A 22,436-nucleotide genomic window follows, 5' to 3' on the forward strand; every position below is an offset into this window, starting at 1 on the left:
TTTAATATGAAGTTTTATATTTTTTATTTATAATTATAATATAAAATCATAGTTTTATTTAAAAAGGTTTTTTATTTTCATATTTTTTCCCCAAAACTAATAGCAGAGAAAAAGAAATGAACACAATAATTAATAATTTTTTTAATAAATTAATTGGTAAACAATAATGATGTAAAATGTAATACGATTTGTAATAAATGCTGAAACTATCCATCTCTAGCCAAAATACATGAAAGTAACCTATGGGTCATTGATTGCCGTACACATTCAAAGAATTGAGGTGTATTTCTTGGTATAGTGTCACACGTTATTTGAATACGATTCTTCAAATCGTTATTATCAACCATGGGTGTCGTATACACTAATGATTTAAGATAACCCTATGAACAGAAATCACAAGGATTCAACTCTGGACATCGAGGAGGCCATTGTTGGCGCTCTCCTCGACTAATTCAACGGGATATGTTGCATCTAAACGCAGTCCGACTGAGTGTACTGGAGCACCATCGTGCATGCACTACATGTTCTGTCTGATATTGAGTGCTATGTCTAGTTCAGAGGTATAATTTTCAAGAAAACTGGTTTAAGATTTAATGACTGTATAATCTCATGGAGATTCTCGTCTGTCCATTCATGAAAATTAATAATAATGATAGATATTGCCTCGTCAATAATGCATTATTTAAAAATTAAGGATTTTGTCGTATACAAAATCTAACTGGTTGAGGAAAATCTCTAGGTAAAAGAGCTTGAATACGTTGGATGTGATAACGATATAACTGCTGCTATTTTAAAACTCGCCATACAGATGAATGGCTGATATTTAGGGTGTTGGCAATGTTTTCAGTGCTTGTTTCCGTGTGTACGAAACAACATTCCAGTTTTGGAAAAGCGGTTACAATGAGGCGTCATTCGTTGCGAAAATTTTTGAGCAGAAAGACTTCTAGCTTGTCTAGAATTACTACTTGCCACACACTAAATGCATGTCGGCCATGTTAGCGTTTGTATACTTGTTACAATACGCAAGTAAACTTGTGTTTGGCATCAGCCTACCACCACAATTCGAATAAACATCTTTGGTTTTCCACTCAATTTATTAAAAAAATTATTAATTATGGTGTTTATATTTTTTTCTCTGTAGCTATTGGTTTTCGGAAAAAAGTGAGAAAAAATATTTTTAAATAAAACAAGGAATATAATTTATAATGTTATTTTATAAAACTTCATATTGAAAAAAAGTTCTGATATGAAATAAAGTGAGGGTTGCCAATTTCACTCACCAATTTTAGAAAAAAAAATTTTACTCACCACTTGTGGGCGAAAGGGAAAAACCCATCTTAATTTCATATGAGGAATCACCTCCTGAATTTAGAAACAACTGTATGTTACAGTCATAAGTCATACATATACGTAGCTATATTGATATATTGGAATTTTCCATCTAATTTTAAGTAACTATTTCTTATAACGTAAAAAATTTACCTGTACAAGTAGATTTAAGAACAAACCTGCATAAAGTAAGTTATAAAACATAATTACGATATTTAATTTGAATTTACTAGCAAATTCCACCACACAATTTTGGCAGTGTATAAAATAAAATACTTATATTATTAAAATTAGGTATTTTTATTATTAATATTGAGGAATTGGGTACGATGAATACCTAATTAACATGAAGGTTATTACTATGAAACACTGAAAATATAGTTATAATTTCCCAAAATATGCAAAGTTTCATTCGAGTTCTATTTTTCATCGCACAATTTGAAAGAAAGAACATTTCCTAAAAATTCCTATATATAAGTTACCGTTCATTTGCGTAAATCAGTTAGCGTGCAGATTTACTATGTAATCTACAGACTAACGAACATTCATATGGTATAGTTCATAAAACAGTTTTGTATCTGAATAAATCATCTTAATTAGAAATAATCCTAATTAGAAATAAAAAATCAATCAATTAAAATGTTACCTCACTGATAAAATGTAAAAAACTAAATCAATGAAACCAGTCTAAAGCTCATAGGTAATAAAATTGGAAAATTCACGTAATAGAATTACTTATTAGTGCATTCTAAAGATTGATGACATTTCGAATTACACAAAAAATTATTTTTACGCACATCTATTAGTTTCATATTTAGATAATCATCTTTTACTATCAATTTCTCTTGAAAAACGCTAAATTGAAATCTTGCATATAATTACTTTAAAATTCCAATTTACTGTCCAGTTGCGGAGCCAGTCATCAGATCTTTCAATTACGGCTAAAATTAAAGGAGGATCAGTTTTTGATTTGTCAACATTGGTATTTTTATTCTGATTGTAGTTCTTTCTTCAGCTATAGGATGATTAGCATTACAAATGGATATCATTTTCTTGGCTTGTTTTTCTAAACCTTCCTTGGCTTTTTACGTTGTTTTTTGATTCATACTGTTTTCACAAATTTTGCATAAAATCATTTTGCCGTAACCTTTTTCTTCAGATTTAGATCACCACAAATTACATTCGATGCAGGTTTGAGCACCTGATGACTCTTTAGTGCAAACAATACTCAGGACTGAATCGATAACTTGTTGAATATGTATTGGAGTAATGGAGTTGTAATAAAATTAATACCCTCGTCAGTTAGTTCTTGATTCTTTGAAGATAATTGATGTGAGATAACCGGATCTTGAACCATAGTAACATTACTATTGCCTTTAGTGAGTTTATATGTGAGGGTTTCTGTGGTTTCATTTTGATCATCCTGTACTAAGTGGAAAGGTGTATTTTTGGACACATCCATTTCTGCAATGTTTTATTTTTCACAATCCTCTTCTTTATGTAGCGAGTGAAATTTTACCTGTGGTATACTAGATGAAGCCAATCCAACATTTGTAAGACGACCAAACGGTGGCTTCCTATGGACTTCTTCTAATACTGCAATGACAAGTACGATTCTTCATAAATTGTACGAATCTCCGCAATTAAATTCCATACCACACTTTATCCGATGAAGACGACAACTTGGTTAACGAAACTCGCGTCAGACAGTTAATTGTGAATGTTGGTGTAGTGGTGGTGTAAACAGTGTATTCAGCATTCTAACGGTAAATTATATATTGTGAACGTATGTGTCTGATTATCTTCTGTTATTATTTCTGTCGCTTCAACTAGATGCAAACCAGTAAATAGAATTCAAATTACCAAATAAAACTGGATGTAAGATGTGAAATAAAATATATTTTAATGATTATTAACTGACTGAAGCAGATTGCAGATATCAAAATGTGACCCAGGATAATCTTTATTTTCATTCAAAAAGGTTTCCATTGAGAAATCGCTTACAAAATCACCAACGTTAAGTGGTCAGCTTATCCGTTCATTGGATTCAAAAATAGTCTGGTTAACATGAAAACATACTAAGCAATCATCCAATTTATTCAACTCTAAACCCAACCAAGACTTAGGATTTTAATATATATATATATATATATATATATATATATATATATATATATATATATATAATATATATATATATATATATATATATATATATATATATATATATATATATATATACTCCATTTTAGGAATTAATTTTGTAATATTCATAACAATAATTTGAATAAATAAAAATCTGCTATTCTAAGTTATATAAGAATTATTTAGCTATAATATACTAGAATTATATTATTATATATCTTGTATATATCATATCTATTTATTTATTTACTGTACTATATACACTAGTTACATCTATATCTTTCCATTATTTTCCTATTGTGGGTAATTATACTAATTTAACATTATCTTCATTGTGAAGATGATATAATTAATAATTTTTTTTTCAATTCACGACATGCAGAGGGGAGTGCAAGACCTCTTTTTCCCCAGTGGTCCCATCATGTATATCCCCAATTCCTTCCAGGCGCCCATCCGAATGCAGTGGCCCACAATAATTATGTGCGACACAGACATTCATATGCTAAACACCATTACAACCTTAATAATAACCATCATTCTCACCACCACAACCACAAAAATGACCACCGATTCTACCGCAACTCTGTTGCAAGTCGCGCAGGTAATTCCTGTAAGAAAAAGTTACATGTATTGTTGTTTTTCCAAGTATACCTGCACGTCCTCTAACACCCTGCAATGTTTAGTTTTGTTTCTTCATTATTTTACAATATTTATATTAAATTCGAAAATGAAATCATTATAAAATTTTTTGAGTCAGCTTTCAGGTCAGTATCTTTTTTTTTACAAAAAAAATAATAAAAGCCTTTTCAATTACTTTGACGAATAACTCAGTGATACAGCCCACCATTCTCTATATTCTTAGTCGTTCTATATGCATTTAATAAATAATTTTCACCATCGACTTGCTAAATCAGAAACATTCGATTGGTTTTCTATAAAAATCGTAACTAAATAGTTTTTTGTTTAATCCCACAATTTCTCAGAAAGCATTTTTTTCCCTCCTACCTAGGTGGTATTAATATGTTACAACAGGTCCACGATTTCTTACCGACCTCTTAGCTTACGAAAAGGAAAATAGACCCACAATATGGCCCAGGAACCAATGGGATCAGAACATTCTGTTTTGCAGACGGAAACATACGCTATCCTTACATGCACTTCTCGTTGCGACAACGTAACTACCACAATGCGAAGATATTTGTCTTATCAGATAGCAAAGCAGCCCTTCAAGCTCTTGACTATTATCAAATAGAGTAAAAGCTAGTATGGGACTGCATCGAATCTTTAATCTTAATGAAAGTAAACTATAATGTGGGTACCTGGCGAAAAAATGTGACGAGCAATTCCTTTCACAGGACTACAACTCTTTCAAGTCATGGTCGTAAAAGAGTGGGAGAACGAGCAGAAATCAGAAATATGGAGTAAAACCCAAAGTATGAAACAATTTTCTTTCTCATTCCACCCACCAACTGATCTCAAAAGGACCTTTCATTAAGAAAAAGCGAGCTAAGGAAAGTTACTGGTTTGCTCACACACCAACAACAATATTATGGAGAAGAGATAATAAGACGAGATTTGCTATAAAAAACAAGATAAAAGGAGAATTGCAGAGAAATGTGAAGTAAGAAACTATATATGCTTGTATTTCAAGGTGAGGAAAACGGTAAAATTTTGACCAAATAATTTAGAAAAAATTATTCTTAGGAAACGGTAGTGGATGGAGTGCATCAACATCACTGTTAACATAGGTGACAGTGAATTATGTCTAACTTATTATGGGCAATCTTGGATCTTTAAGCTACAAACCCAAACCGTATGAGTATTGAAGCTGTTCATTGAAGGAACAGTAGTTTATGGCGGGCTATAATTACCACTAATTACCACTATTGCATTTATTAGTTGTATTCATTGAGTAGACTTATAGAATTGTTACATTTTTCGACTTTAATTTTCAAAGTTTATAAATCGAAATAAGTATCTAGACAAAATTTAGTGACAATATTGTTTTATATACATTTTATGTTTTTAAAAGATAGAATATTCATCATCTTTAAATAAACTAAAAAAATTTCTTTCCATTTTCCTTTCCTCAATTTTAACAGCAATTATTTCCTCATATCGTTCAGTTTGATTTTTATATATTTGAGACAAACTGATAATTTTATTTGGATTGGGTAATCAATTTATATAATAAATATGTTATGGTCAAAGATATTTTTATTTTTTATGAATGAAAAATGTTAGGAATGTGTAACTAAACATTTTTTACACTTACTTCTATTAGTATTCTATATTCTATCAAATTTAATTATATATTTGCTGAATGCAAGAATCTTTACATTTTCTGATGCTATTTGCTTCATTTTAGTGTACAAATGAATCTCACACTAATGGTTATCTAAATAATAGAAAAAATAAGACAAATTTACAAGTTTCACTAGATCTGGCTCAAAAAATTAATGCTTATCCTTATACCTAGATACCTTGTGTAAAAAATTGGTTGTTGTTCCATCAATGATTCTACTCTTCACAATATTAGTTGCCGACTATTACTAATAGTTGAGTTTTATGAAAGTCCTCGATGTAAACTTTACATCTTACTTAAAGAAATTATCAATAATTCGTGAAGAAATGAAACTTGAACTGGTTAAATATTTTCTATTGTATTGCACGTTGCTTCATAAAATTTGTCCGTAGAGATGTGTCCACTACTCACAAAACTTGAATTTATTTATGTAAATATTTCAAAAAGCTTTCATTCAATAAAAAAATGGGTGGGGTTATTTTTCACATTAATCAGGTTTTATGCCTTAAGTTTGCTGTTACCATCACTATTAAAATAAGACCAAGTTGTCAGTGTAATTGATTTTTCAACTTATTCTTATATGGATGACCCCAAGAGGTATGGAAATTGTAGCAGTATCGAAAATGCCACCTATTTACAACATTTTAATTCTGTTAATAAATTAAAGTATTTTTAAAACTAATTCTGTAGTGGTTTACTTACCTTAATTCAAAGGTTAATTCAAATTTGTATTGTAACTGAGGTCAAATATGTCAATGTATTTTGTAAACTGTTTTGAAAAGAGCCCTCAGAATCGAAAAGTCTGTTACCTATATTGTTAAATATTATGAGACTCACTCGACTGCAATTTATATTTGTTCACTAAAAGTAAGTTATGGACATAATTAAGTAAGCAAATTAGTGGACACTTCTCTTTTTCTTTATCTCTCTGTATGTCCTATATCAATTTATTTGTTTTAAAAAACTCCCAAATATGAAATCCCTGCTTGATATGTGTTTTTTATTTCAGAACTTCCAGTATTTCTGGTGTAATGATATCTTAGATTGTAACGTGATTAAATTCAAGAAACTGAGTGTTTTCATTCCAATCATTTTGATTAAAAAAGTAATATTTATATACCATAAATAAATAATCTATAGAATAACAATCTTAGGTTTGAAACCGACTAGTTTATCTACTACTGATAACAAATTGAAAGTCAGTAAAAAATTAGAAGTCAGCGTGATTAAGAATATAAAAATTAGTAGAATTTGAATAAGTAAAACTTTTAATGAACAACGTATTCGGTTAATATATAGAAAACACTGTGGTTTCTTGGAAGTTTTTAGTATGTATCGGTAGATTCCAGTATGTTCAACATATTTTATCAAATTTTAGTGGAATCATAATTTCATTCATTTTTCTCAATTCTAAGGTTACCAATGATTTTCCCAAAATGTACGAACTTGAGTAATAATTTCAGTTATTTACAATTTTATTTTTTTCAGTGTAGCTTAAAACCGAATAATATTTTCACTAGAAATCCTTTACATCATAATATGAATTTAATTTGTTCAAGTAACAAACAATAATTTGTATTTATTTCAATTTTATTAGAAAAATAATTTGAAACCTCCTAGCCGTTCTGCTTTGAATTCAAAGCTTGAAATAAAGCCTCAAATGGAGGATTGTTACTTGTTAAAATTGATATACTATTCTATTATCTTAATTCCTTCATTAAAGTACGCTAGTTGTTGTAAAATTTGAATTTCTTATTAGCTTATTTTTCTCCACAATTCTATTTATCTAAAGCATGGAATGTTATAAAAACTGTCACTCATATTCATTAATATTTTTTTCTCAGCATCTAGATCAATTCAAATTCAAGAAGACAATGATTTTGATATCATTACGGCATACGTTGAAGATAATAATTCATTACATACAGAGAACGAATTAAACTCGGGACCGGCATCAATTAAGGTAAGCTCATCATATTGTAATAAGCAATGATTAACAATTCTATGCACTCTGGTTTTTGTGAACATATAAAATGGATCATAAGTATTTGATTTGCTAATGAATTTTTATCTTCACTCCATATAAAGCTGCTGATTTTAACATGAAACATTATCGATATGAATTCATTCAGCTACTTATCAAGTATTTTTTTATATAATTCCTATTGTCACCTCGAAATTTTGTTTCCAATTCAATAAATGGTAAACAAAGATTTTACTTTCTTTTCATTGAGTAAACATCCACTTTCCTAACTATATGCCGCAACGAATATTGATATACGTATCCCATGAAGAACGTTGTGCTGATTGACCCTTATGACGATATCGATATCTTTAATAGTTTGTAACAGCAAGAAGAAAGTTATAGCCCGTAGTCCAATTTTGATCTTTTTGGATCTCCTCAGAACGTTGTAATATTCTCCCGTTCGGAAACTCTAAACTGCGCACATATTTGGTTTGTGTATACGCCCCAGCGATACTTTGGAGTTATCCCCGGGGATAACTGGGGCCCCATTTCCCGCGAACCATCAACTATTTATTTCTATAGAATAAAAGTACTAAGGTTTTTTTTCTATTCATATTCATTCATATCATATCATAATTATGATATTGTTCACATATGTTATTGATTTGCAGTGACACTTCAAAGTGGTCCATTTTCTATGATTGTGGAGGTGTGAATAATTTTTGCATTTTGAAAACCTCAGAGCTGGTCACTTATGTAAAACTGTAAATCTGAAAAAATTATCACGACAATAAAGCTTTTCTCTAGGTAAACCTCAAATAAAGCTCCGATTTTAATGAAAATATGTGTATGTTTTAAATGTAATAGTAAAATTAATTATTTTAATATGAAAACAATTGTTACAAACAATGAAATATATATAATGAAGTTATTATTATGGAACAATGAAATAAAATCAAATTATAGAAAAACATTGGATAAATTTTATTAATGCTCATTAAATTATGCCCAAAAAAGAATTTTACATTTTTGTTTGAGTTTTCCCATTATAGTTCAAAAATATGTAGGTATTACATTTGGTTTTCCAACAATGATGAATTCTGACAACGCTCCACCAAAGATTGGTCAAAACTGCAATAAAGGCATTTCAAACTTTTAAAATCCAACAAAAAATTAATGAGAAAACTTTCAACAAGCGGCATAGCAGAAGGCAACCTAGACACAAGCTAATATAATCGAAATTTCTAGTTGAGCAGTTAACGCGGAGAAAGATTAAAAAATGATGGCAAAAAACTCGTCACTTTTCATTAGATTTATTTGTTTGAAAAGATTTCAAAACGTCGCCGAATAGTACAATATTTCCACCAAAAACATGTTTAAAGGTATACGATAGGAAAAGATGGAAAAATTGTATTTGAAATTCATTGGTGATCAAATTAACGCAATTCTTTGTTTACCAATGTCTCCACAAACCATGTTTCTGCGACTTCTGAAGAGGAAAAAATTATAGTTCATTTCAGAAAGGAAAAGAGTAATAAAACCTCTTTAGGTATGTAAAGGGGCCACAGAATGACCCAACGAATATTTAAGCCACTTTCATAGTTTGGCATTGATTTCATTGTAAAATTCTTTCTTTTTATCAAGTGCAGGTAGTAGGTCAATTTATGGGTTTAGCCTATTGTTATCCATTCACAAACACGGAAAATAGTGTGCCAAAGGCGTGCCGGTAGGATACTCATAAAAAGGAAAGCCGAATCTGAAATATGGTTGGAATTAAGAAGATGCACTAATAGAAGGTTAAACGGTACACGTAACTGTATAATCTACTACCTAAGTAATCCCTACACAATATGTCGATATTGACACTTCAGGCCAGAAATTATACTTTTCCTAATTCTCTTACGCAATTACTTGAAATTTAATATTACAAACCGAAATTGTGCCGAACTGGACGGAATTCTGAAATAGACTATAATTGCTTCCATTAAATTAGTTTATTTCTATTAGAAATTTCAGTATACCGAATTGAGATTATCATTTTTTTTATTTGTTTCAAATAATCCACTAATTTCAGAATCAAGGTCTTGGTAATAAAATAAAACATTTCTATTGTGCGTATAGTAATATTAAGTATCTTTCATACTAAACAAAGAAAAATAATTATTTTTCTACTGACTGCCGATTAAAGGAACGAAATAAAAAATATCATTAAATTCGGAGCTGTTTCTGGAGACTTTCTTATTTCATGTATGCATTGACGTGATTAAAAAGATAATAACAACTATTAAATATTTAGTGAAAAAATCTTTTAATTATTAATTATGAGAAAAATCTTAAATATTATTTGTAAAATAATATTAAGTTCGTTTTATCAATTGCCCATTTTTTCTGCACAGATTGTGAAAGTTATGGTATGAACCTATATTCCACTAGCGACACTCCCATTAAAAGTTAGTGGTAGATATTGGTTGAGACTATAAGTATTTTGTTAATATCTAATGGGTAATAGTAGAATTTGCGATAATTAAGATTACGCAATTTAAACTGATTGAAGTGACCATCTACTACTGAGTTATTCCAATTAAATGCACAAATATCTATACGATAATTTCTAGCCAGCACTCATATTCTAGTGTTTGTAGTGTTAGATGTTTATAACTGTTAATAAGTTTTTTAGTTTCCTAGTTAGAATATCGTAATAGTAAACTGGGCAATTATAATAGCCTAACCTAACCTAACCTAACCAAAGAATACATGAATTTATCCAAGAAAAAAACTAACATTCACAATATCCTACTTATTTGAGAATGGGGAAACCGTTTTAAAGCAAACTTAAAATAAATTTTTAATTCTTTTTTCGTTATGGAGGGGACTGCATTAGTGCTATACTATAAAATGTAATTGAAAATATAAGTAGAAAATTCAATTCTTATCATAAAAACTCAATTTATAATTGAGATTGAGCAAAATGATAAATTAATTTTTTGGGTGACACATTATATGAAATTAACAATAACATGAAAATAGAATGGGTATACAAAACCAACTTCATCTTCAAGATATTTGAATTTCAATTCACGTGATCCTTTGTCACAAAGAAATCAGTGATTTATAAGTTTGGCTGAAATATATCCACTATCAGATTCTGAATTCAGATATTTAACTATTCGAAATAAAAAATTGCATTACAAGACAATAATTGTGCTGAAAACATGATTCATAATATATTCAAGAAAGTGAGAAACAAAATAAAAACGTTAAACACTTTTTCTTGCCATATGTACAACGACTTTCTCAGTAATCATTATAATACTTCAATAAATATGATACAGACATCTCAGTATTTATAAAATAGATAAAAGGTCATCAATACGCTTATAAAAATTGAACTGCATTAACAAACCATGAAATACCAAAAATATACCAATTATAAAAATTCAAACATTCTCGAGACGATGAAAAAGAGAATTTTTAGAAATGGTTCCCCTAAACAATTTAGAGTTTTCTTTTATAAATTTTAATGCAGCTACGAATAAGTACTTGAATTAATGGCGACTAGAGATTTTTGAAATGTAACTTCTAAGGAAAAATTAATTTTTCTGATTAAAATAGAGTTTTATTTTGATATTCATGCTGTAGGTGATCTATATATAATTTCTAGTCATATTTTGAGAAAGACATAAATATGTCGTATCGTCAATTTTTACTGGTTATTTTTTTCTGATTTTATATGAAAACATATAAAATCAACACGAGTTTTTACGTTAATTATATAAGAAGATCCAAAAAGTGAAAACATCATTAATAGATATTTAGACATTATAATAGTCTAGTAAGGAAAAGAAAAGAAATTCATAGATGTCTCTTAAACAATTCAACTCAAATAAAAAATAACAATATTTGATCAAAATAATAACGATAAACAAAAATTTATATTCAAAAATTTTATATATTATAATATTTAATAAAAAATGAGATATATTCAAATTGCTATGCTTATTTTAAAATTACATTAGTACAGCCGTTATTTCAATATTTAGATTTCTTTGCTCAAAGCTTTAAGTGAACTTTCTTTCATATTTTTAATGTCTCCTCGTCTATAATCATCTAAGATTTGAATGAGGAATTATTTCTGTCCATCATCTTTTGTAAACAAATCGTTGCAATCTTGCATTAGTTTCATGTTTAATTAACTTATATTGTGTATAAGCACGTGTTATGTTGTATTAAAAAAAGTTTCCCAGTGTTTTTTCATCAAAAAGAAGATTTTTAGAGGGTGCTGCAAAAAATTTCATATATAATCATATTCATATCTTTCAACATTTATTTTTATTAATCTATTGTTTTGGTACATTGTCAAAAAATAAAGCAGATTCTCTTGAATGAATATAAATAAAAAAAAAACTAAATAATGTGAGAATACAGCTAAATTTTTTGAAAGTTATGTTTCGAATAATGAATACTATATATACTAAACAGATATTACTTTATGTAGTTTCTTCCAAGTCAGTTTAAATAGTTGTACTACCAGGAGCACGATGTCAAGAATAAGAGAACATGTAACTACAATTTCAGGCTCCTTAGTGTGCCAAACACGTTGTAAATAAAAATAAATGGTGTGTGTGTGTGTATGTGTGTACGAAACCTTTTATCTTGAAGAATTTATATTGTACAGTGGAAAATACTGCAAACTCATATGTCTGGTAATAGTTCAAGTGAAATAGAAAAATCTGGTTTTAATATTCATGTGGTAGATGATGAATAATCAAAGTTGTCAAGATCAGGTTATATTTTGACCGAGACATCAAAAATATAAAAAATACGTAATTTTTAAAAATATACCTAAGATAAATATTTAAGAAAATATATCTTTCAAATAATAAACATCTACTGATCATCTCACTTGATTTCTTCATTGTTTCACCATTTCCTAATTGTTTATCTATAACTCTTTCATTAATTTAGATGTTATGCTAAAATCTCTACCTTGCTAATATTGTATAATATTACCATCCTGAAGAGATCCAAAAATATTGAGATTAGTTGACGGATAATGCTCCCTTCTTTACAGTCGGAACACATTAAATATGTTGATATTGACGGAGTCGATCAACGTCTGAGGAGACGCAGTTCAATGTTTGTCGAAACAAACTCGAAGCGATTACAGAAATTATATTTATGAATATTGGTAAAAAGTATTATCTACTGTTTGAAAATTACCAGACTTTTTTAGGAATTGACTTAAATATGTAATAGTTGTGTTTGGCTATTCATTTAACATAATCTATTGCCATTTGCTAACTTTCCAAATAACAAGACTAACCCACCTAAAGTAAAATTACATTATTTGTGGTATAACTAACAACGCTTTTGCTACATGCTGCTTGCATCTTGATAGGTAAATGCGAGGCAGCGCCCTTCTCTGACTCAAGGGTTCACTGTAAATTACTCTTTGGATGGGATTAGGCATGCTCGAGGTTGTGACAGTGCTCGTATTAAAAAGGTAATGAATGCATTTTGATTAGAACTGAGTTTCGGTAGAACAATGTTTAATTGCTTATGAATGTTTGACAGTAATCAGCAATTCTCTTTGTTCTATTTAACTTATTAGCTAGTAGAAGATGTGAATTTCAGTTTTTCATGTGCTTGCTCCAATTTACATTATCATATTGAAAATGAATTGAAGTACTCTGTACTACAGATAATTAACAATTTCATATTAATACATTCCAAATGAGAGCTATTTAGTTATTTTCACCAACAAAGCATTTTCATCATACTTTATCATATTTGTAATGAATTTTCTAGAAGATAATCAGTATTTTCTCAATTAACTTTTAGTTAATTCATTTACAATTTTTCTGTTAATTTTCTTTTAGTTTTAATTTCTAAACTCACTAGTTTGTAAGATAAACTACTTAAAATCACATTTTCAAGGAATATTTGATATTTATAAATACCTCCATAACCCATCTATAAAAATACATAGTCAACTTGTCAAGATGAATTCTGAAGTATTTGATTTTTGGTACAATGGAGCTTTACTGTTATTCATAAACATGCTTTTATTATGAACTTCTTAGTTGCATGCTCTATGAATTATTGCTTCATCCATACATTTGTATTTAGTGTTTAAAATCCATTTATATATCCACATTTGTAAATCAAAATATATTATAAAGTGTAATGAATCACTTGAACTTAAACTGGCTTTATATATTAAGTACATCCATAGATTGAAGACTCCCTAGCTACACGTCGTTTCTGAAAATTTGGTCAATATCTATTAATGCCAATATTCCGATTTCAAACCATTTTCTTTATTAGTATTGTTGTGCGTTCTCTTAAACACCTTTCTAAGGGAGCCAATCAGTCATTTTATTGCCTGTCAACACATTATTAGTCATTGATACATATGATAACTTCGTTTGGATATCTTTAATACCAAGTTGTAGTACCAATACTGGACAACAACTATCAAATATGAAAATATGGAAACATTGCCGTTGTTGTTAGTTAAGCAGCCGAACCAATCTGCAATGTGGCTATTGGCAGAACTTCTACTATCCGATCGTTCTTTACGACGAATGCTGAAACGTATGCACTATCGAATTTACCGTCTGCGTCTCTTCCACGCACTTCAGGAGGATGATTTCGCAGTTCCAGCATTCCATTTTGTGGTCGCATGAAGCAACCTTCAAGCTGAACGGTACAGTCAATCGGCATAACTGAGTGTACTGGAATGACCAGAATCCTCACGTCTTCATTGAAGAGGACTTAAACCGGTCTGAGGTGTGTGTGTGGGAAGGTATCCATGCGGGAGGTTTCGTGGGTTAATACTTTTTTGAGGGCCACATGACGTCGCCGCACTATGCGTAATGTGTCAGGAATTACTTTAATATGGATAGGCAGATGAAGATTCGTTGAGTGGCCCGCACAGCCATGAGACCTCACACCATGTGAATTCTTCGAAAACAGTTTGATATGCTTCACCGGACATGCCTCTCCGTTGAGAAATGTAGCCGTAAATACACTTTACCAAGATAAGCATCAATGCACTTACAGCAACCCTTTTTTGAATCCCTTTTGTAATTTCTTTTAATAAATTCTATTTGACGCTCCATTTTTTCCCTTAATGCAAATTTCTTACCTGACTTTTGCCGACCTCTGTGTCTTGTTGTCTTAACCCTAAGTGTGCTTATTATGAAATCATTCATGCCATCTGTGTTAAATTTGTATTACTCATCTTGAAAATTGCAAATATATTCAGAATCAATTAGTGTATGGAACTAATTGAAATATCTAACGTTTCAGAGCTCCGATTCTATGGAAGACATCAATTCTGTACATTCTGCTGATACCAATAACCTTGGTTCCAATTGTGAAACTCACCTGGATGATAACGAAAAAGTGAATACTGATGAAAATTGGACCGACATTAATCTGAATGAAGAAGGTGATTCAAAAGAAGAAACTAGAAATCTGCAAAATATTTCACATTCACCTTTAGATATTGAAGGAAATATATCTTCTGAAAGAGGAGAAAAACACCATTCTGAGATTTCAGTAGTTCATATTCCAGATGGAATCATCCAAACACCAGTTCAAATGAGACCTGATGAATTGCCTGTTAGTAATTTAGTGGATCACATATCTGTTCCAACACCATCACGAGAAGCGTCTCTAACACAAAAATTAGAAATGGCTCTTGGTTCTGTATGCCCTTTACTGCGAGAAATAATGGTCGACTTTGCTCCTTTTCTATCGAAAACTTTAGTTGGCTCCCACGGTCAAGAACTATTAATGGAAGGTAAAGGCTTAACTACCTTCAAAAATAGCAATTCTGTAGTAGAATTAGTTATGCTGTTATGTTCCCAAGAGTGGCAAAATTCGTTACAGAAACATGCTGGACTCGCTTTTATAGAGCTCATTAACGAAGGTAGGCTGTTGTCTCATGCTATGAAAGATCATATTGTTAGAGTTGCGAACGAAGCTGAATTTATATTGAACAGAATGAGAGCTGACGACGTTCTTAAGCATGCAGATTTTGAGGTGAGTATTGTAAAACTTGTACAAATATTCCAAATTATTACTACATAGTTTAATAAGAAAATTATTGAAACTTATATGGTTGGAAGTGTCTTTAAGATATTCTGATGATATAAAAGAAACCGAAATCTATCAATAGAAAATACAACAAATTTTTGCATTGACGATATGTTGTCACATAAAAGGTCTTACCAATATAAAATGCAACAAAGAGACTGCATGCCATGTTTCTAAGAACAAAATCTTAAAAAACACATTAAAGAGACTGGATATGATGACCTGACATTGCAATAATGAATTAAGATATTGAGTGCATTACTACAAAAAAATTATGTGGGGTAAGTTTGCTATCAATTGACAGGCACCAAACAAATAATTAAAAATTTAGTTGTATCTTTATTGGATGAATAGAGTAGGTTAGCGTCATATGATTGCAAGCAACCTTTGGTAACATCATCTGTACAGAAAAGTAATGAAATGAAGAAAAGATACAGTCATATATATAAATTTATTTGAGATACCAAAAGTAGCAGCCGAGATATGAAGTGAATAATAAGACGAAGGAAGTTTACTCAATGATAAACCGAAAAGGAAAATTCGTTCTTGACAAAAATACTCAGTGTATGAGCTCAATTTAAATTAAATTTACCTTACACAAAATTACGAATCAGCATTAAAAAGAAAAGGCAAATGTTGGGAAATTGCTGTAAACGAATAACTAGATACTTTATTAAAGAATGAAACACTTGGAATCGTAAAGAACACGAAGACAAGAGATCGGATAGGGTCAAAGGCTATGCTCAAAAGGAATGAGTTGTACATTATGCAACCATATAAGAGCTATTACTATCTATTCCTATCATTAGTTTCCAGATTAATAAAATATTAAATTGTCTGTCTTTCAGTCACAATCTGCTCAAACTTTACTTGACAGAAGAGAAGAAGAAAGAATGTGTGATCACTTGATAACTTCTGCCAGGCGACGTGATAATGTTACCGCCAGCAAACTTTTAGAAAAGGTCAGAAATATAATGTCTAACAAACATGGTGCTTGGGGATATATAGAAGGGGTAGAGACCTCCACAGTACTGGAATTTTGGAAATTAGATGCTTGGGAAGATGATGCAAGACGTCGGAAGCGATTTGTTCACAATCCTTTGGGAACTACTCATCCAGAGGCTAGTTTAAAGGCTGCAATTGAACATGGCGCCCCTGAGGATGCCATTCTACAAGTAAGTACAGTATTATTTTTTATTTTACATAAATTTCATGATTGAATTTTTAAGGCTAGAGAAGAATTTCATGCACATCTTGCGGCCACTAGAAGTCAACAACAAATGCAAAATGACCTCATGGAGGACAGTGAACTGATGGTTGACGACCGTGATTTAGATACAGATCTTAATGGTAAATAGTTACAAGAAATAAAAATACTTATAGTTATTGTAGTAAAAGAAATGTCCGATGAGAATCTCTAGTCATTAAAATATAATAGCGGATTATCGCTGATTCATCAATTTGCCCTTCAGTATAAAATAAAATAAAAAGCAATAGAAAATTTACTACTGTACTTGGACATCTAACATAAATATTGATAAAACAAAGCCATATTAAGAAAATTTAGATGATTTAGTTGAAATGACAACATAATTTATTTATTTCAATCGTTGAAGACTTTAGACCACTTTCCATAGTACATCTTTCAATTTCATAAGTTTCATCAAGTTATATTATAAAACAAACAATGAAAAAAGTAGTTATACCTACTGCTGTTAGATACTACTGATTAATAAAAGATATTAAGGATGGAAGTAAACCATTGAAATCCTGTTGGGAAACTAAGAGAATATAAATTAATGACATAAGAAAAAAATAACATAACACAAAATAACACCTGTTATTCATGTATTGCGATAATGTTGATTGTTGTCAAACATAAACTGCTGCTTGTAACAGACTTTCTATTGATCAAAAACTACGAAATTCAACTAGTTTGTATGATATAGGAAATCTTCAAGTTCTCTTAACTTTATTTGTATCCTAAATTTCATTTACCTCAATTCTTTTCACTAACATGCCAGGAAAACAAACAACAAATATGTGAGGCCTATATTTCAATTCGATTCCCAACTGACCTAATCTTACAACTAAAATGCAATAAAAATAAATAGATTTAGAATGAAATAAAAAACGTTAAAGATCCTGGTAGCATGTTTTTAATTAAAATATATATCCGAAATTATTAGAATCGCTGGAATAACATTTGTATGACCTGCTTGTATCAAAATTATTGGTTGTCAGTTTAATTTCTAGCTAAAAGGATTGCTTTCATTCCAAATCTCTGTCACTATACCAAAATCTGGATTTAAACCATCAGCCATAGGTAGTTTTTCAATATTTGTTATGGAGAAAAAGTAACCGGAACTATGACTGCAAAAATTGTTTATATAATAAAATTTGAAAAACTAGAACTTTGGTAATATACTTATTTCTCAAATTATCACTAAATTTAAAGATCTATAATCTCAATACTTGAAGAAATATGTTTTTGTAGGTCCTGTAAATATTAGCACTAAGGCAAAACTTATTGCTCCTGGACTTGTCGCTCCTGGTATGGTATCAATTACATCTGCAGAGCTTTATTTTGAGGTGGATGAGGACGACGAAGAATTCAAGAAGATAGACAGTGAGGTGAGCTCTAGATAATTTCAATGTTTCAAGTTTATTATAAAACATTTTGATCTGATAGTAGTTGGTACCTAGATCCAGAACTTAAAAAATGTTTTGTGGCAAATATAACATAATCAAGCAATTAATCAAACTGTGTAAGTTCTCAATTTTTCGCGATTCTGCAAACTCTTCCAAATATAAACTAATACTATAAATCTATCACTGTTTTCATAGGTATGCATCCAAATAAGTCATTTTATGTCGATAAAACTGTTATATATGAAATATCTTGTTCACATTCTTCAGGCATGCATTAGACCTTAGATTCTCTTCTATACTTGATGAATAGCATATTGTGCAACTAGATCATAGTACCAAGTTTCCTGTCTATACTTTTCCGACGACCAACTTGATGTACTGATGCAAAATGCATAACTTTCATGCTAGTTATAGGGTGAAATTCTGTGAAGTTATTCATGTAGGTCGCCGGATGTTTTACATTGTTGACTATAAAATGATCTTTCTCAATTATTTGCATGAATGAATTTCAGATCCAATAATTGGCAAGATACAACATTACATATAACTTAATTTAGCTTTAATATTACAAAGACTCAATGCAAGAAAGCTACGACACGAGCCTTAGCGACTGTCGTAATGAATACGAATGTCTTAACAGCCATTAAATGCGAGTTGCATACACTATTTGTTCTATGACCAATCATAATAATGAAAAACCCTAACTTTATTTTCAAAATTCATTCAACTTATAATGAAATTATTACAAGTTATAAAATCTAGCTTATTATAATTATTCCGATTGATTTATATAAATATTTTGGACTGTACATTTATTAAATTTAATTGCTTTGGCCAAATTTGTCATAGTATTCATGGAAGATATTATTGATCTAGATGGGGTAATGTTTATTGCATTATTAGCTTGGCTGCATTCAATTGAATTAAAAATTTGATTGGCTGCGGTGATTTTATTTTGAAATTATTCATCAAAGTAACTTTCAGTCTTGTAATGGATTTTCATCTAACGAGATGCTTAAGTTATGTCACCACCTGCATTAATTAATATTGTGAGATTAGAATGTGGAAGATTTAAGTAAGAAGCAATTTCTTCTCATATATTTCTTAATTTGTTTATTCCCATTTTCGGTTGATGTAATTTATAAAAAAAAAAAGAATTTTTGGACAAAGATTCATATACTTATCCCAGATTCCATAATACTTTCCCGTAATGGTTAATTTTCGTATTGTTGTTGTTTTTGCATCTCTTTAACTGTTTCAAAATAATTCACGTTTCAAGTTCTTTTAAGTAAGACATGTAATTTAGTGTAGACTTTAAAATACACTGGCGAGCAAAAAATTAAGATCATTTTATAAATTGCGAAGAACTTTAACCTCAATATTGATAAGGATTAGTAGGCGTTAAAGCAAATTTTTTCCGAGACTTGACAGCTGTGATTAGCTGTCATTCGATGTATTAGAGTACGACTTTGATGAAAAATGTGCCTTTGCGCTAATTGAACATTCACATTTCCCTTGCCTGTTTTCCAGTTTACTATTGATTCTTTGTGTAAAACCTAACAATTGCAAAGTGTAGTGTTTAATAGGCCTATAATGCCTTTAGATCCGATTGTTGTGGCAAGAATTGTTGCGCTGTTACAAGATGGTTGGGGGCATCGTGAAACTGCAAGAATTGTTGGTGCTAGTCTTTGTGGTGTGCAAAGGGTGCACCAGCGCTTTCTGGAGATTGGCCTGATCACTAGAAGACCAGGGCCAGGGGGAAAAAGAGCTACCACTTAACGAGATGACCGTTTTTTGGTGTCCACAAGTTTGCGGAATAGGACAGCTACTGCGGTTTCACTGCGAAATCAGTTGGAAGAAGTGAGAAATGTCAACGTTAGTGAATGAACCGTTAGAAGAAGACGACATGCTGCTGGACTGACATGCAGAAGAATGGCTACAGGTCCCCCGTTGCAACGCCAGCATCAGACTGTAAAATTGAAATTTGCCAGTGATCACGTTTGTTGGTATGATGATGACTGGAGCTGGGTATTGTACTCAGATGAGTCGCGTTTTTGCCTCACTGGGTCAGATGGACGTCGTCGAGTGTGGAGAAGACCTGGGGAAAGATATGTTGAAGTTTGCTTTGACGAGAGTCTTTCATTTGACGGTTGGTCAGTTATGGTTTGAGCGGGAATCACTGCACAAGCTTGTACAGAGTTGGTCTTCAAAGAAAATGGCTCCCTAACCTCTCACACGTACATTACGAAGGTACTAGAAGACCATGTTATGCCTTTCATGGTGACTATGAGGGCATTTTTATGCAAGATAATGCGAGGCCACATACAGCCAGAATTATCAGGGAGTATCTGGATGAGGTAGAAATTAGGCAATTTGACTGGACATACATGAATCCCATAGAACATGTCTGGGACGAGTTGGGACGACTGATCCGCAGACACACACCAGCACCAAGAACTGCCCAGGAGCTGAGAAGATTGCTGTTGCAGATAACATCGACCAGAATGTGAACCTCAACTCAATTCAAAGTATGTCGCGCCAACTTCAAGCAGTCATCATTGAAAGAGGAGGGAATACACACTATTAGTGTCAAGTTTTTTCATTTTGTTCGTTTCATATCTTCCTTAACAACAAAATGTTGAATTTCGCCCAAAATGTTAATTTGTTGCTTTTTCAGAATAAATCATTAAATCCAAGAAAAAATGCCTTTTTCTTTAGCATAGAGTATCACATTTAACTTACAAAAGCACATGCAATGATGTACAGTTTGCGAATACTATCTGAAAACGTAAAATTTCATAGAACATGAAAATTTTAAGGTACCTCAATTTTTTGCTCCCCAGTGTATAATAATGTGTCCGTAGACTTGGGGATTTCAATTTTTCTGCTAACTCATTAAAATAAACAATTACCACGTTTTCTGAAAAGCTGCTAGCCTTATTTTTTCCCTTTCCACAAATTGAGAGTAAAATTTGCTGCATTTCTATTGGTTATAAATTTGTATCTTAATCTTAATCTTAATGAATATCATTAAAGTGGTAGTAGTACATGAAAATTAATCAAAATAAATAAATTTTCGGTTATGAGTTTTCCTAATATAAAATTTCGACTAATAAATAACATAATTCACAAATTCATACCCTACTAAATTATGGTAAATTAACCTTTCTGGATACAATCAGAAACTCATGATGTTGGAAACTAAATGTGACGAAGTTGATAATGAGAAGAAATCAGACATTTTTAGTAAGCATACTTGTAGTATAGTGTACGTAGCTACACGTCTTGCTAAATAAGACGAGAATATGTAAGATAGTACTAAAAACATTATTTTAAAAAAGTTCACATGAATCACCTTTCTACGAAGTAAAAATAAGAAAGAAAAATATGTCTAGTTCGATTTTAATGTTTTGATCTCAGAATTCAATAACAAAAAATATTTGCCATTATTAATAAAACACTATATCATAAACTATTTTAAAATCAATAAATTTTTTAAAATATCGTTACTCCACAATATCTTTTTAATATATTTTTTCAAAACAGCACACCTTTTATAATTTCCAGTTTTTCGTTATATATTACATTATAAATACAACCGTAACGGCAAATAACTATTTATTTGAGGGATCCAAAGTGACAGTCGTATAAAATTAAAATTATACATTTTTCAAATAAAAAGTAGTTAGTCATTAATTGCTTCCAAATGTAAATTATTTCTCATTTCCATTAGTGAAAGGTGTTGTATTCAAAATTGAATTATGTTTATCGAAAAAAAAAAAAGAATAACAATTCTCCTGATATTGTAAAAGCACTAATGGTGAGGTAACTTATTTATTCATGTTTATGTTTACAAAATGCGATAAAATTATCTGTACTGCAGATTGGAGGATTGTGAAACTTTTTGTAGAAGTAGGTTCAACTGAAAAGTGT

The 22,436-nt window shown here is 30.6% G+C and overlaps 1 protein-coding gene across 14 annotated transcripts in view; it reads left to right on the forward strand.

Moving 5' to 3' along the window:
• LOC130897076 (neurobeachin) overlaps positions 1-22,436 on the forward strand; it is a 735,983-nt gene that overhangs the window by 480,985 nt on the left and 232,562 nt on the right. For 10 of the 14 annotated variants that reach the window (XM_057805651.1, XM_057805655.1, XM_057805652.1 and 7 more), the window contains 7 exons: positions 3,857-4,075; positions 7,624-7,742; positions 13,144-13,248; positions 15,060-15,797; positions 16,700-17,026; positions 17,081-17,201; positions 18,349-18,485. In XM_057805651.1, the coding sequence (XP_057661634.1) occupies positions 3,857-4,075; positions 7,624-7,742; positions 13,144-13,248; positions 15,060-15,797; positions 16,700-17,026; positions 17,081-17,201; positions 18,349-18,485 (1,766 nt within the window). The remainder of the gene's footprint in view (positions 1-3,856; positions 4,076-7,623; positions 7,743-13,143; positions 13,249-15,059; positions 15,798-16,699; positions 17,027-17,080; positions 17,202-18,348; positions 18,486-22,436) is intronic. The other 4 variants (XM_057805656.1, XM_057805658.1, XM_057805650.1 and 1 more) reach the window with 3 other exon arrangements.

This window comes from Diorhabda carinulata, chromosome 8, assembly GCF_026250575.1.
Source record: "Diorhabda carinulata isolate Delta chromosome 8, icDioCari1.1, whole genome shotgun sequence".
In the NCBI taxonomy this organism is placed as follows: domain Eukaryota; kingdom Metazoa; phylum Arthropoda; class Insecta; order Coleoptera; family Chrysomelidae; genus Diorhabda; species Diorhabda carinulata.